This window comes from Gymnoscopelus braueri (assembly GCF_963280865.1).
Source record: "Gymnoscopelus braueri genome assembly, chromosome: 7".
In the NCBI taxonomy this organism is placed as follows: Eukaryota; Metazoa; Chordata; class Actinopteri; order Myctophiformes; family Myctophidae; genus Gymnoscopelus; species Gymnoscopelus braueri.
Genome location: NC_137608.1, coordinates 6,387,186 through 6,404,652, shown reverse-complemented (window position 1 = coordinate 6,404,652; position 17,467 = coordinate 6,387,186). Strand labels below are relative to the sequence as shown.

Genomic DNA, 17,467 nt, shown 5'->3' with positions numbered 1-17,467 from the left:
TGAAACGATTTATGGCAAGACCTTGACAGACATAAGTCCTGTCCCTAGTCACCAGCCCGACCAGACCCCCGGTTTGACCGGCCCGTGACAGAGAAACCAAGGTCTCCTCCTCCCAGGCCATGCCTAGCAGGTCTAGAGAGGGCTTGGAATGTCAGCCCGGCAGGGAAAGAGAAACATGCCTGCATGGCTCGCATTCCCCCTGCACCGGCTGCTGCCCACAAGTAGTAGGAAACCACATGCCACCAGGCATGTTTATGTTACCTAACCTTGAAGGCCGGAAAGGCCAGCCAGGCAGGGAAAGAGAACATGCCCCCAGGCATGCCCCGCATTCCCTGCCCTGAAAACAGCTGTTGCTCACCAGTAGGAAGGAACCACATGCCGCCCGGCATGCCTGTGTCCACCTAACTTGAGCCAGCCGCTACACCCAAGACCGTGCGCGCCATCTCGGATGCCGCCACGTCCAGGCTGTAGAAAGATGCAAAGGTCAAGGGAGACGACCAGTTAGCTGCAGAGCATATTTCCTGCATCAACACCCCTTTGTAGAGGGCCCAAGATGCAGCAACACCCCGAGTAGAGTGGGCCCGCAGTCCCAACGGGACAGCGGCCCCGCTACTCACATATGCCAACCGAATCGCCTCCACGATCCATCTGGACAGAGTCGGTCTAGCCACCGCCTTCCTCTGACCCCAGCCAAAGGAGACGAAAAGCTGAGACGACTCACGGCCGACCGCCGTCCTCTGACAGTAGAGCCTTAAGGCCCTTACTGGACAGAGACAGTGCAATCGTTCATCCTCTGCCGAAGTGAACGGCGGAGGATGGAAAGCCCCCAGTTCCACCGGGGCCCTGGCAACCGCGCCGGTTTTAGACACAAACGCCAAGTTGGGTTTCAACAAAACCCTCTTGCCGTCGTCTGAAAACCACATGCATTCCTCGCTCACAGAGAGCGCTTGCATGTCACCAACGCGTTTTGCCGTACAAAGGGCCACCAGGAGCACCGTTTTGAAACTCACGATCTTCAGATCCAACATTTCAAGAGGCTCAAAGGGGGGCCGACACAGTGCGTCCAGCACCACAGTCAGGTCCCAGTTAGGAAACAAAGGTCTGTTCACTGGCCTAGCACGCCTGGCGGCGGTCATAAACCGTCGCACCAGCCAGTGCGCGCCCACCGACTGGCCATCAAATCTACCGTGGCAAGCGGAGATGGCTGCCAGGTACACCTTGATGGTAGAGAAAGCCAAACCCTGGTCCAACCTGTCCTGCAGGTAGACCAGAACGCTTCTCACAGGGGCCTGAAAAGCCACCACCGGAGGTGATTGCTCCAGGCACCATGTCTCAAACATATTCCACCTAACGTCGTATTGACGTCTGGTAGAATCCGCCCTAGCCCCCTGTATAGTGGCTACCACTGCAGGGGGCAGGCCTTGCGAGGCTAGACTCGACCTCTCACGGGGTAAACCCACAGATCCAGAGTCTGGGGGTGCTCGTGGTAAATCTCGTCTCCGCCTTGTCTCAGAAGGTCTCTGAACAGGGCGAGAGGCCACGGCTCGTCGTAGAGGAGGGGAGAGATCTCCGACCTCCACGTGCCCCATGCTGGTGCTACCAGCAGAACCGAAACAGATCGACCTGGGCCCGGCCGAACCGGGCCCAGATCAGATCCACGGCTCTCTGGCACAGCGACCAATCCTCGTACCGGAGCCCCCCTCTGGACAGCAGGTCCGCCCCGCTGTTCAGGTGGCCCGGCAGGTGGACGGCGCGCAGCCGTGCCAAGCGTTGTACGCTCCAGAGCGTCAGCTCGCGTGCTAGCCTGTCCAACACAAGGGAACCCCCTTGTTTGTTGACATAACACATCGTTGTGGTATTGTCCGTTCTGACCAGGACATTGCACCCCACGATGTGGCTCTCGAAATGTTTGAGAGCGAGGAAGCCCCCAGCAACTCCAGGTAGTTGATGTGGGCTCTCCTCTCGGAGGAGTCCCACAACCCCTGGGCTGAGTAGCCTTCGTAGACAGCCCCCCAACCGGAGAGGCTGGCGTCCAGGACACTACAGCGCCTATCTTGACCCCTTTGGACAAGAAAGTCGCCTGTGTCCACTGTTGGAGTGACATTACACAGCGTGGTGACACTACCACCTTCCGAGAGCCCAAGGAATGCGGTATCCTCAGAGACCGCATACATCTCTGGAAAGGTCTCATGCAGAATCTGCCCAGCTGGATCAGATGAATGGCCGAAGCCATGAGACCCGCCGCGGCTTGCATGCATGTTCTGTACGTGACCCTGCGCCCCAGGCTCATGGAGCGCACACATGCCAAGAAGCTCGCTATCCTGTCTTGGGACAGGCGCGCCACCATTATGGTGGAATCCAAGGATATCCCCACGAAGGTGGCTTGTTGGGATGGAATCAAAACGCTCTTCTGAACGTTGATTGTGAACCCTAGGGACTGCAGGTGCGCAATGGCCATCTCTGTGTGCCGCGCTACCTGTTCCCTCGACTCCGCTGCCAGCAGCCAATCGTCTATGTACGTCGCCAGACGCAGACCGTGCTGACGCAGCGGAGCTATCGCCGCCTCTGTGCATTTCACGAACACCCGGGGGGTCAGTGACATGCCAAAAGGGAGCACCGTGTATTCGTACACCTTCCCTTCGTAGCCAAAGCGCAGGAACTTGCGGTGCGGCGGGTAGATTGGGACGTGAAAATAGGCATCCTTGAGGTCTATACTCGTCCACCAATCTCCTTGTCGTATTGTTTTCAACAACGTCGCCGTTGTGAGCATACGAAAGTTGAAAACTTTTAGAAACCTTCAAACCCTTGAGGTTCAGAATAGGTCTTACGCCCCCCCCCCCTTCTTTTTCACCAGGAAGTACTCCGAATAAAAACCCATTCGGTTCTGATCCGGAGATAATTCCCTGATTGCGCCCTTGCTCAGGAGAGCCAGAACCTCTTCCCTCAGTGTTATGGCCGCTTGGCCTGACGCACGGGAGAACACTACATTGGTTGTTAGTGGAGGTTTGCTCATGAATTGCAACCTGTATCCTTTTAGTACGGTACATAGTACCAAGGATTCGGTGCGCACGCTTTCCATTTGGAAAAACATTGAGCGAGGGGATTCAAGGGGAAGGTGGGAGCTGTTGACGTCATCTGCCCCGACGGGTTCTGACCGTTCGACAGCGGGGGAGCCCGTGACGTAGACGGGGAATCCCACACACCGTCGACATCCGCCCTGTAGCATTGCTTGCTAGCGCTATCTGGGCTAATGGCCCATGGGATGGCCCATGGGAACGTGAGACGCTGTCGCTCTGCGTGACGTAACCTCGGAACCAACCCTCGTTGTTGTGTCTGCCCGGACCGCAACTCCCCTCGGGGAGTGCTGATGGAGTAACACCGGGGTTTGTTGATGTGAGTTCCGTTGCACCTCGCCCGCCATGTTGGTGAGGTCGAGGGGAACGGACCTGTCGTGCGGTGTTTTTACCCGGAGCGAAACTAGTGTTCCCCTTGGGGAGCTTCGCTGGTGTAACACCGGGGTTCTCTGTGACGTAAACTTCCGCCTCTCTGCCGCCATTTTGGGGCGGCTGAGAGAGGCGGCCATGTTGTGCCCTTTCCGAGCCCCAGAGGCGTTTTGCCGCCCTCTGCCGGACGGAAAAAGGTACTGCAGAGATGCAGATGGAATTAAAGTTTTGTCCACAGAGAACCCCCTTTTTACACAAAGCATTTGAGACATTTGATTCATTAGCAAAGGTTTCTCTACCTGCGATTGACTCATCATGTTTACAGCATGCACAGTATTTGTCCCTACAGTGTTTGGGATGTCGTCCTGACTGGTTAGGGGACATGGAGAACACTGAGGGCTCATGAATGATTGCAGAGGACAGTGTTTCCCTCCGGGAAATATGCTGTCTTGACTTTGCATGACATGGGAAAAAATGGGCATTTGCGATTTTGGCAATAGATTTATTCCACACACAGGAAGCACATTTTGTACACTCATCACTTGAGAACGAAATAGGCACACATGACTTTGAACCGTATTCATTGTCTTTATCGTCTTTCTTAGTCTCTTTGCACCGGTGGACTGGTCCTCGACTCCGTCCGGTTGGGCATGGAAAGCGCCAGTTCTTTTTCCCAAGTGGGAAGCTGACCCCGCAAGATGCCGGCCAAGAGGCTGTGACGGGGTAATCAGCTGGGGGCCCGATAGTCGGGCGATGAGTGTCACTTCGGCTGCCTCCCCCTGCGACTAGGCCCGCTGTCCTTGCGTTGTGGTCTAGGCGAAGGTGTAGGAGGTGGAGCGTGTTTCTCATCCTTGCGCCTGACATCCTGAGCGCCGAAAAAGCCTTGAGGACGCTCCCAGGAGCTGGATGCCTTGGACGCGCCACGCTTGCGTCCAGAGGCGCGCTTGCCACCCGGCCTGGCCACAGTGGGGACGGTGGGTAGTGAGAGGAGGCCTGCGGCTGTCTCCTCGAGCTGTTTCTCCGCTGCCTTGGTCCTGGTGATCAGGTCGGCTGCGGTGTTAAACAGGTTGCCGGCTTTGAGTGGTAGGCCACGGAGACCCGTAGTCAGTATGGCCTTGCACCCAGCGGCTAGGTCGAGCCACTGGAGTCTCTCCAGGTCCGCCGTGAGAGCCATGGCTCGGCCCGTCCACATCAGCGCGTTGCAGGAACAGAGAATCGCGAGCTGGACTATCCTCGCGAGCTCCACTGCATCGTCGAGTGAAGCGGAGTGCACATCCACCGCTGTGTCTGAGACCCCCAGGTCGGCCCCAGTCAGGATGTCGGAGACAAACCCCAGTCTCTCCGGCTCTTTCCTGACCGCCCAGGAGAACTGCACCGCGTCCCTGACGCCGCAGGCTTCTGGAAGCAACTTGGACTCGATTGCTCAAGGGGGGCGGGGGGTCAAACCTTGGAAGCCCGGTATGGGGACCCCGACGGACAGCTTCGTTGGCTCCATGGGCTGCGCCAGGCCGCATCTGGCGAGGCGATCGCCCGTTTGAGCACGACGGAGACGGCCTCCTCGGATATCCTCGCCTGGCCAGGAATCTCCGGGGTCACCGCCGTCTCTCGTGCAGGCACAGGAGGAACCGGGCTGATCATCGTCACCTCCTGTGACTGCTGGTAGGATGTGAGGCCTACGTCCCCATCCTCGTCCGCCACCGCGACGAGGCCTTCGTCGTCCTCCTCGGCGCCGTCGAAGTCACTGCCGAAGTCACTGCCGAAGTCCGGGTTGGCAGTGTCTCCCCAGGCGGCGATGGAGGTGGTGGGGGAGAAGATGAGGAAGTCGCTGTCTTGAGACGGCCCGACGGCCTCGGCAGCGGCGTCTGGGTCCGGGGTTGAGGAGGTGGTCCTTAAGGCCTCCTCATCCCGGACCTTGCTGATGGCTCCACTGGAACGTGGGGCCGAGTAGAGAGGAGGGCCCATGGCCCCCAGGCTAGTGCTAGCCGCCGGCGCCCTTGGTGCTTTGGCGGGCGGCGCCTCGGGGCTAACACAGCCGTTACCTGAGGCAGCTAGCGAGGCGGCCCTGGCCAGGCGTCGCTCCAACTGGGCCTCAGAGAAGCTCCTGCAGGGGTCGCACCCGAGTTCGTCGTCTCGGTTACGGGCGAGCCAGGCGTGGTTAGTCCCCAAGCAGGACAGGCAGAGGCGGTGGTCATCGTCCGCAGCTACGAGGTATTCACATCCTCGCATGGCGCATGGACGAGGCGCCTCTAATCTTTCCTTTCTCCGTCGAGCACGAGGCAAACAAACAACAAAGGAGGCTAGGTAGCTAGCCTAGCTGCTTGTTTAAGACTTAGCGTAGCTTAGCTTTCGCCTCGTGGCGAGAAAACGGAGAGGATAGGAAAGAAAGTAATAATAAGAGTAAATAATTCGAAGGAACTCGGAGAGTTGAGAGCTGAAAACTGATTTACGAAACACCCGTAGAGTGGAACGCCTATGCCCTCGCTTTGGGTTGTGTTGGAATTCGACAAGTTTTCTCCGTGCTAGTTCGGCTCGTGCGCAGTTGCGTAAGCAGAGTGGAAGAAGAGAACGAGCTCATATGACGCAGTGGTATTTATACCACCACCGGCCGGTGTTTTGCGTCACACGACCCTACTCCAATAGGAAATTGAATTCGGGAGTCTGTGTGTGCTCTGTATGATCGCCAGGGGGCGATGATATCCCATAGTAAGTACCTTACGGAGCTATGCTATAATAACTAAAGTTTTCAAATAATTGTAGTGCAGTAAAAGTACAATATTTGCCTCTGAGATGTAGTGGAGTAGAAGTAAAAGTATAGACAATTGGAACTACTCCGGTAAAGTAAAAGTACCTCAAAACTGTACTTAAGTACAGTACTTAGTTACTTACTTAGTAAATGTACTTAGTTACTTTACACCACTGGCTATAATAGCCGATCCACAAGCTCACAAAACATCACAATGTGATTAAGTGGTTAAAGAGATATTTCACTTTCAAAAAAACTTTTGGTCATTTTATCATCTACTCAGGCCTTTGTGAACCCCCCAGACAGTTTTTAAGTTGCTTGATTAATTATTTAGATATTTGATATTCATTTTATCAGACACGCCCCCTTCCTATACAAACCCATTGTAACTTCAAACTCCATTTTAACCATGTTAGATCAATTAATCAAAAACACCCGTCCTTGGTTCTGGTGACTCACCCTGGTGCACCCTGCCCTCCTAATGCGTGAGGGGGCCGTGTTTTTTCAATTACTTTTTTCATTTATTTTAAATATTTTTTGGGGAAAATGAAAAAAATAAAATACAATAAAAAATTTAAATAAAATAAATGAAAAAAGTAATCGGAAAAACACGGCCCCCTCACGCATTAGGAGGGCAGGGTGAGTCACCATAACCAAGGACGGGTGTTTTTGATGAATCTATCATGGTTCAAATGGAGTTTGAAGTTACAAAACAGAAAGTGAAATATCCCTTTGTGTCTGTGCAGGTTTTATGAATATTCAACCAATGAAAAGCATTAACAAGAGCTTGTGACTAACTGCATTGGTTCAATTGGAACACAGTTTCTTCATTATTATTGTTATAATTTTTTCATTTCCTGAAAAGTAACAGTTTTGGGCATACAGTGGCGATATCTCTCAGAACAAACATCTAAGTCATTGGTCTCTCCCTCGCTGCTCTCTGGCTGCTCAGCGGGAGATTTACGACCAAACGCCCTCTGAGTGTGAACCATCTGCTCCACTGTGTGTGTGTGTGTGTGTGTGTGTGTGTGTGTGTGTGTGTGTGTGTGTGTGTGTGTGTGTGTGTGTGTGTGTGTGTGTGTGTGTGTGTGTGTGTGTGTGTGTGTGTGTGTGTGTGTAGAGAGTTTGTCAAAACACTTCGGTTCAGCTCCAGTCACTGGATGTTTGGTTTTAAAGCATGGGTCTTCAACAGGGGGTCCTCTGAGTTACTACAGGGGGTGGCGACAAATCTTTATGTGATGGGATTTTGTTTAATTCATTTTTTACAACTTGAACCCTAGCATCCCTATTTTGGGGAGAACATTATAGCACATCTACAAAATCACAACAAGCTTGTAGATCAGCTATTTTTGGTGAATTGGTGTAGGGGTACAAAAGAGCAGACCGAGTGCAGAAGAGCCAACGGTCATATCTTTTTTAAAGACGAAAAAAAGATTTAGAACATACTAAATAAAAAAATGAAATCACATATAAGAAGGACACCTGAAAAAGGGACGTGTGTTTTCAATGAATTTAACATGGTTAAAAAAATATATTTAAAGTTACAACGTTTAGGAAGAGAATGTACCTGATCAAATGAACATCAAATACGGTATCTAAATAATGCATCAAGCAACTTAAAAACTGTCTGGGGTGCATGTTAAAATGACTCCAAACATGTTTGAAAGGGAAATATCCCTTTAATGGATATTTGCATTTCCTATTCTATGCATGTCAAACCCTCGGCCACTTTGTTCTGTCACCTCCGTTCGGAGCTAGGAGAGTGTTTTTAGATGTGTGACTGTAGTAAGCGATAGGGAACGGACACAGGCAATGTGACTAACTCCTGAATAGACCATATTCACACGGCGGCCATTTTGCTATTAAGTTAATTAAATGCCACCCCGTTGCCACCCCGTTTTTTCAATGCAAAATGCCAATATGGCCGCCGTGTGAATATGGTCTATACTCTAGGTGTTTCCTGTTGAGGACACAGGTGTTTGATGTTGATATAGTGAACTAATATCATGTATCTCTTCTCTTCTCAGAAGCCGAAGGTGAGAGACCAACTACAGCAGGTGAGACGCACACACGTACACCACACACACACACACACACACACACACACACACACACACACACACACACACACACACACACACACACACACACACACACACACACACACACACACACACACACACACACACACAGAGAGCTCTTTTGATTCGTGGAGCTTAGCCTTTCTCTTCTTCCTCATTGATCGAGTATTGATTGATTGATCATGCCCGCTCAGCAGAGTGTGTGTGTGTACGCTTCTAAATACTTTGAAGTTCTGCCTCAACTTTCCTCCGTTAGATGCAGGGCAGGGCCTTATGGCTTCAAATCAATGTAACACCTATTTGAAACTTTTGCCTCGGATTGTGATTAATGAACGTGCGTGTGTCTGAAGTCAATCTGGGAAACCATCGTCAAAAGAAAGGAAAAACAGTGCCCTCTGCGGTTTTTTTTCACCTTTGATTTGACTCTTTGGTGATTAAGTAGACCTATGCTGACTAGAAAACGGGGTTTTGGTCTGCCCTCAGCCCTCCACTTCCGGTGGTGCGCCTATGTTTTCATTCCCACTAACAATATTTCTCCACGGACCACTAACACCATTTCTCCCAAAGAACATGGATCGTTTTGGTTATAAGCCCACTTGTTTCTATGATGAAAGAGCAAGTTAAAATGTTACTAACTTTCCGTGGTTTTGTCGGCTTCGAGGACGCTATTGTTAAATGAGTTTCGGTTTGTTTCCAGTGGGAAGCGAGCGCACAGATGTAAATCCCGGCCACTACATTTGATTGGGTAAAGCGCGGCCTGCTTCCTGATCTGAAGGCACGCCCACCCAGCCAATGTGCATAGGTTCTCAACGGGGCTCCCGACAGATTCAAGCGCAGCTCTGAATCTGTTCTTGAGAGATTAGTCTAAAGTTAACGTGTTAACTCTCTGACTGCCAGAAATAAAGCATTGTTTGCTAAGCCACTGCCAGCGATTTCCAAGTGTTTTCACTAAAATCATAGAATATTGTGGCTGTTTTGTGGCTGTTTTTTTTGCGATCACGTGATTTGCTGCTTCATTGCTTCACTGGGAGTCAAATGGTGACTCATGTGTTAGTGTTAGCGAACAGTGCCATCTAGTGTAAAACTACTGAAAAGCCATAGCAAAATATGACAAGAAATCTCGTCAAAGAGTTAATAAACGTTAATGTATGTCCGTGAGCATGCACAGTGCTATGTTAGTTTTTGGGAGAAAAAATACGTAGCCAGGGCAGTTCTGCTTGTTGTTTTCAGTTGAGAAAATACAGCATGTACAGTATGTGCGTTGCTGTGTCACATAATGCATACAGTGGATTAGATTGTCTATTTCTATATTATTCTATGTCTGTATTAGATGATGGTTTCTCAAAGTGGGTAGGGTAGTGGGTTGTTTTAAATGATTTAAAGCATCAATTATTTTCCATTTCATGGACCCCGAGGTTTGATATATATATATATATATATGATATAAACCAAATGAATGTAGCCAAATGAATCCGTAAGGTTCCAATCGTACGCTGTAAGTGTTAGGAGACACCGCAAGGGTCCATTTGGTTCCACTTTGTACAATGTCAGAGTTAGAGACCCGTTAAAGGGATAGTTCGCCCCCCAAAAATATGTTTTTCTATCGATTAGTCACCCTATGGAAACTTGAATTCATTGATATCTTTTAGTTTTTGTCACATTCCTAAGCCAATCATTTGATGACCAGCGGACCGGTAGGCAGCGGTTCCGGTAGGAGACACAAAGGAGACTCTTTGTGTCTCCTACCAAAACCACTGCCGGTCATCGATAGAAAAAGAGTCATTTTGGGGGTGAACTATCCCTTTAAGGGTCCATTTGGACCCCTGGTGGTCCCCAGGACCCGACGTTGAGAAACGTCGGGGAAAATAGATAGTTGCGTTCCGTTCAGGCGCCCTTCAGCCAGGCTTGGTTCCACACTCTGCCAAACACAAATTGACTCTTAAAGAACTCAATCGTGACACAGAATGGAATAAAAGAGAAAACTCATTTCTGAGTCAGTTATTGGAGAATCGGAATGTAATTCTTGTTTTGCAGATGCTGTGTGTGCTGTTGCAGGAATGCATTTTGCATCGCTCATCCGTGCTGTAATAATGTGTGCTCTTGTAATCCATTGACTTGAAAGTAACATCAATCAGCGACGTGGTTTTCAGCCTCGCAAAAAAAGTCTCTCAGCGTATCTTGTCCCTTTTGTCTGGGATTTTGAATCGTTCGCTGAATGCAGTGGTGGAAAGTAACTAAGTGCATGTACTCAAGTACTGTACTTAAGTACAATTTTGAGGTGCTTTGACTTTACTGGAGTATTTCCAATTTACTATACTCTTACTTCTACACTGCTCCACTACAATTATTAGAAAAAATGTTTGTTACTTTGTAGTTTTTGATTATTATTAAACACACATTACCCACCCTATATACATTTTGGCCATTTGAAAATAGCCGATCTACAAGCTCACAACGCGTCGCGACGCGTTGTGAGCTTGTAGATCTGCTATTTTCAAAATATTTGTATGCATTTGAAAACTTGGTTAAACAGGACATTCTGCATTATTAGTACTTTATCATTTTGATACCTTAAGTACATTTTATACCAACACTTTTGTACTTTGTTACTTTCCACCACTGATCAATGCATAGAACTAGTAGATCAGCTCCTTTTGCTCCTTTTGCATGACACTCTTACACGACAAAGAAGGGCATTAAAAAAAGCATGAAAATAAATATACAAGTACAAATACAAGGTTTCTGCCCGACAGCAACTATATGTTAGCTGTACATGGTTTGTAATTGTAAAGGACCCTGGTGACTGGTTTGTGGGGCCGGCCGCAGGGTACCGCATCTCCATAGAACCATAGCGGTTAGCATTAGCATAAAACTCTCTCCATTAGCATCAGTGTGAACGTATGTATGCTGTCCCCATGGAGCGCTGCTAGCATTAGCATAACGCTCTCCATTAGCATCAGTGTGAACGCATATATATATATATATATATATATATATATATATATATATATATATATATATATATATATATATAGATAGATAGATATATGCAGTCCCCATGGAGTGCTGCTAGCATTAGTATACCGCGCAACATGGCGTGAACATCACCACGATTATCATAACAAGCTCGTTTAAAGATCAGAGCAGATTGGAGATCTGTACTGAAGCGAGAATGATCTGAGGATGTCAGGAACCCCAGAGGAGACATACTTTATTATTATGGATGTAGTGTACATAGGCTACTTAAATATTATGGATGTTACATTATATTATGGGATGGAGTATACTTCATATGGGATGGAGTTTATAGGGATGCACCGATATGGAAATTCAGGGCTGATGCAACGTTTAAAATAACAATTTGGCCGATCGACCATATTGATTTTATTTTGTTCTCATTGTTATGTATTCCCACCAGTGGTGTAAAGTAACTAAGTACATGAACTCAAGTACTGTACTTAAGTACAATTTTGAGGTATTTTTTTTACTTTACTGGAGTTTTCCAATTGTCAGTACTTTTACTTCTACTCCACTACATCTCAGAGGCAAATATTGTACTTTTACTCCACTACAATTATTTGAAAACTTTAGTCACTAGTTACTTTGTATATATTGATTATTATTGCAAAACCACTTCAGCTTTATATACATTTCAGCCATTTGAAAATAGCCGATCTACAAGCTCACAATGCGTCGCATCGAGCTTGTAGATCTGCTATTTTCAAAAGATTTTTATGCATTTGAAAACTTTTTGAAATGGGACACATGAGTACTTTTTACTTTAGGTACTTTAAGTACATTTTGATACTAATACTTTTGTACTTTCACTTAAGTACATTTTGAATTCCGGACTTTTACTTTTATTTATTTTTATTTTATTTCTACATTGCAGTATTGATATTGATATTGATATTTTTGGGCCAGGGAAACAAATACATCTTTATTATGAACCATAACTGTTCCCAATCTGCAGCTTGATAGGCTACAGATAACACACCAACATATAGTGCAAAATGTATGGCTCACAACAACTATACAAATATATTGGTGAATGTCAATGTATTTGTAGATTTGCCGAAGTATAGGTCTGGGATCCGGAAACCGGAGGAACTAAATCCAACATTAAGGAACATGGAATCAGTTCCATCACATTTGGAACCGTTTCCGGGACTGTTTTTTATCACACTGTCAGAGCTGGTATGTGGACTCATTAAGACCTGGAACGCATCTGTGTAACTTTTTCATTTGAGCTAAAGCTATAAAGCTATTTTACTCTTTAGCTATTCAAAAATAGCAGATATACAAGCTCATAGCGCGGCACCGAGTGCCGCACTATGAGCTTGTAGATCTGCTATTTTTTTTTATCGTGAAAATGTGTGCAAATCTTTTGAATATATATTGTTTAAAGCGAACATTTTTAACTCTATTCTTTGCTTCTGAGGGTCCCTTGAACAAAATATTTTGAGATGGGGGTCCGTGGCCAAATACATACATGTTGAGGTCCTAGACATGAAAAAGTTTGAGAACCACTGACATAGCAACATAAGTTTTTCTCAAAAAACTGTTAAGATTTAGAAGACATTTTGTAGAATCGGCCTCAGGTCTTAATGGGTTAAAGTCTGCTATGCAATTACAATAATGGTGGTTCTCAAATATGTTTTACATTTTATTTCAAGGACCACCATAACATTTGTACACTCTCAGAGTTACAGAACTTTAAGGGTTCATTTGTAACCTGACTGAATTTGTGTTTAGTTTATAATCATGGATGTTACTGTAGTGTTCTTGCTGGTTTGAAGACAGCTGTTGTGTTTTGCTGCTAATCCCTCAGGTTTTACTTAGCGGTTGTTGTTTTCAAGGTCAGACGGGTTAAAACAAGAGTGTTTTGTTACGACTGAATAGTTTAACCTAGAAATTAATCTCATCTGTTAACTTGTCATATCCAACAGACACGCCCGCCCCGACGAATGCACGCACGCACACATGCACGCCAGACGCACACCAGACGCACACCAAGTGGTGCAGTTAACAGTGAACATCCATCTGAACCTTTCAAGTGAACAGTGGTGTTAAGTAACTAAGGACATTTACTCAAGTAGTAAGTTTGAGGTACTTTAACTTTAATGGAGTATTTCCAATTGTCTATACTTTTACTTCTACTCCACCACATCTCAGAGGCAAATATTGTACTTTTACTCCACTACAATTATTTGAAAACTTTAGTTACTAGTTACTTTGCAGAAATTATGACATTATAAAACATACATTAACCACTTTAGCCCTATTTTATACCTTGGCTATTTGAAAATAGCAGATCTACAAGCTCACAACGCGTCGGATCGCGTAGATCTGCTATGTTCAAACATTTTAGGCCTACTTTTACTTTTGGTACATTTTGGAATTCAAGTACATTTTCATACCAATACTTTTGTACTTTTATTCAGACAGAAATGTAAAACAGCAGTCAAACACTTTGTCTAAAAGGATAACACCAACAAAGTCCTTGCGGTCTTGTTTCCATTGGGGTCCTAGGTATTCAATTCATCAGCATACACAAAATAAATAGCCCCAAACATGCAATATCATCACAATATAAAACACAGAGTAGGGAAAAAAAGGGGGATGGGGGTAAAGAAAAGGGGGGGGGGGGTCACCTGTGTAAGGAGAACTGATAACTACCCCTCCCTTTGGCCTCCTGAAAGGTGAATTGTCAGGGCTGTTTTAAAGGAGTGAATTCCTGCTTATTGTTTTCTTTGTCATGGGAACCCTAGACCTGGCTTGTATGAGAGAGAGAGAGAGAGAGAGAGAGAGAGAGAGAGAGAGAGAGAGAGAGAGAGAGAGAGAGAGAGAGAGAGAGAGAGAGAGAGAGGTATAAAGATGAAAGATGTGAGGGGGAGTGTTTGGGAGGAGGAGGTGAGCAGAGAGGGACAGGCGAAGGCGGAAGACGCGGTCTGGGTTTTGCTGCATGATCCTAAAGTAAACATCTACTATTGCATTCACCTTTCTGCATGGGCAGACAGTATATATATATATGTTTTCCATAACAGAGGCACTACACTGTTCTCTCTGCACTCTACTTATGTGATTTTTGTGTATGCACACACACACACACACACACACACACGCATATACACACGCACGCACACACACACACACACACACACACACACACACACACACACACACACACACACACACACACACACACACACACACACACACACACACACACACACACACACACACACACACACACACACACACACACACACACACACACACACCAATATCAACAGGATGGAAATAAGCTTTTGGCTTTCTTGTCTATCCTATTGCCGTTTTCCTGCGTACATTGCTTTGTTTTGTGCATATTGTCAATAAATCAATCAATCAATCAAACAAACAATCAAAAAGTCTCACCAGGCTGAAGGCGGGGCAGAGACTATGTTTTCTTATTCCATTCTGATTGGCTATAACATTGGCATCTAAAGTTTGCAGGAGTGGCTCGTTTTGAACAAAATGCCTCAAATCATGAACGCAGCTGCTATTTTCAAGAGATATGTATACATTTGAAAACTTGAAATGGGACATTCTGCATAATGAGTACTTTCTACTTTTGGTACTTTAAGTACATTTTGATACCAATACTTTTGTACTTTTACTCAAGTACATTTTGAATTCCGGACTTACATTTTTTTTGCATTTCTATATTGCAGTATTGATACTTTTACTTAAAGAGCTGGTGCCATGTGCCACTTTTTCTGTTTTTCATGTGTCTATGAGGTTGATAGAACTTCATTAAGCCCCCCGGTGGTGTTTTTATGATGTTTTATGTCTTCTCTGACTATTTGGAGTTTCTTCCTGGAGGCTGAAACCTTGAGGGTCAAACGTGCCAATAGAGAAACAGTGCTTTAGTGACATCACAAAGCCATACCCTCCCCCTCATTATCATAACACAACAGGTGTGGGCATGAGGAGGAGGAGGGACTAGGACAGGTGGGTGGTGCTAAGGTGGTGGAGGAGGTGCTAAGGTGAGAACCAGGTATACTTAATGAACTGGAGGCGTGTCCACATAAAAACAACATTTTAACACTTACTGTATACTTTTTTTTTTTTTTTTTTTAATCCTTACATAATAATAATACCTTATGATCAGGTTTTAGGGTTGAAAAATATCATGGCACCCCATCTTTAAGTAAAAAACGTGAGTACTTTTTACAACACTGCCCATGCGATGCGGCATGAGAAAAACGCAGTGTGGTCACAGATTTCTCCAAACCATCACAATGAGAGGTGTGTGACCAGTGACCCGTGCGCGCTGCGCTACGCTAACAGGCCCGGCATGTAGGCCACGGTGACACACAGGGCCTCAATTGGTCCTGACAAGCCCAAACAGCGGATCATTTGATTTTGTCAGCTTATTATCGCACATAACTCATATCCATAATCTACATGGCCTACATATTGTTAGCCTGGCATTGTCCTTTTGTCTAGCGTAGAGATAAGTCTGCTTTTGTTTAGGGTCTTTCTGGCTTTATGCACGACGGCCCCCGGTGTCAGAAGAAACAGCTCGTTATTTTCACGTCGTATCGCCCCCGTTCCATTTATTTCACACCACATTACAGTGTGATTATGTTGTAACTCCCCCCCCCCCCGCCAGGCGGTCCGGAGACCCCCCCCAGGGGTCCCCCCCCCCCCCCCACACACACACACACACACACACACACACACACACACACACACACACACACACACACAAAGGGGCTCCCCAGATAAACACATAGCATAAAAACTGTTTTACCACTTTGAACTTATATGCATCAGCTATTAGAATAATAGATCTACAAGCTCACAACACGACGAATATGTCTTCGAAAATGTCTTCGAAAATAGCCGATGTGTATTGGGTTAAAATGATTGTGATGCTATATTAACTCATTCCCTGGCTAGGACGTAAAAAATGTAATTTTTTACAATTACCAAACCTGCCTAGGACGTAAAAAACGTAATTTTGAAAAAAAAATTTTAACAAGATCTCACTAAAACGGTCTTTTCTCGGCTTTGCATTTCTCCGCTGTGGAATGCTGTTTAGCGACGCTGTTTTGAAACTGCTACTACTGCCAAATGGAATGTCGCCGATTGAAAATTTCTTGTCTGGGCCACTCACACAACTACCCTGTGTGTCTACAAACAGTTGAATACGCGATCATAAGGGATTTAGCGGGGTCTGTGGCGAGGTGGAAAAAGTAAGTGAGTTTTCCGTATACATAGCGAAACATGGTGTTTTTACGCTGGGCTGGAGGAGAGAGACTCCGCCCTGATCGGAATGTTTGTTGTCTGAGCGACGTGCACGGATCGCCTGTGTGTTTAGAAACGATTGCACTTGCGATCATAATGAAAGATTTTTTTTTTTAAGGGAATGAGTTAAAGGACGACTTCACCGGTTTTCAACATATCTTCATATAACTGGTCCTCACTAATACGCATTACAATATGGTACAATGTTTTTACTCTGTCTATGTCTCAGAGGAGGACTGTGGACAGTTCAGATACCTGCCTACCAGTGACATCATCGCTAGGCAGTTTGTTCAATTGTCTTTTCTTTTTTTCCCTTTTTTTCATTAACGTGAGGACATTAACATGAACTTTCCAGGAATAGAAAGCCTGCAGTTTCTATTGGCTTGGATTCCCCATCGATGTTGTCACTGGTAGGCATGGTTTCTGAACTGTCCACAGCCCTCCTCTGAGACACAGACAAAAATGGCTTCATATTATCATGAGCATTATATTAGTGAGGACTAATTATATGAAAATAGGTTGAAAATGGGTGAAGTCGTCCTTTAACTCTTTCACTGCCAGATTAAATACATAAATGAATCGCCCACTGCCAGCGATTTTTGGTTTTCCTTAACTGTACAACTAGTCCCAGATGATCGATCCCCTGATGGTTGCTAAACATGGAGGGTTTCACTGTGCTTCCACGAGAAAAAGTCATCGCGACCCCCCCGGTCGCTTGTTACAGGCCGTTGAATATAGCACGTCTCGTAAAAAATGCAGGGAGAAAAAAAAGGAAAAAAGTTACAGCCATTCCGATCCCCCACATACGATAAGCAGGAAGTCTTTCGATTACGTGATTTCCTAGACTTGAGGATGAAAATGGTCACGCCATCTGGTGGAAAACCACTGAAAAAAAAATCTTA

General features: G+C 46.2%; 1 protein-coding gene across 1 annotated transcript in view; it reads left to right on the top strand.

Moving 5' to 3' along the window:
* The window catches only part of edil3a (EGF-like repeats and discoidin I-like domains 3a), a gene marked incomplete at its 3' end in the record, with an annotated part of 278,314 nt that overhangs the window by 60,625 nt on the left and 200,222 nt on the right, over positions 1-17,467 (top strand). Inside the window, exon 2 of the mRNA XM_080433840.1 lies at positions 8,214-8,243. Within this exon, the coding sequence (XP_080289966.1) occupies positions 8,214-8,243 (30 nt within the window). The remainder of the gene's footprint in view (positions 1-8,213; positions 8,244-17,467) is intronic.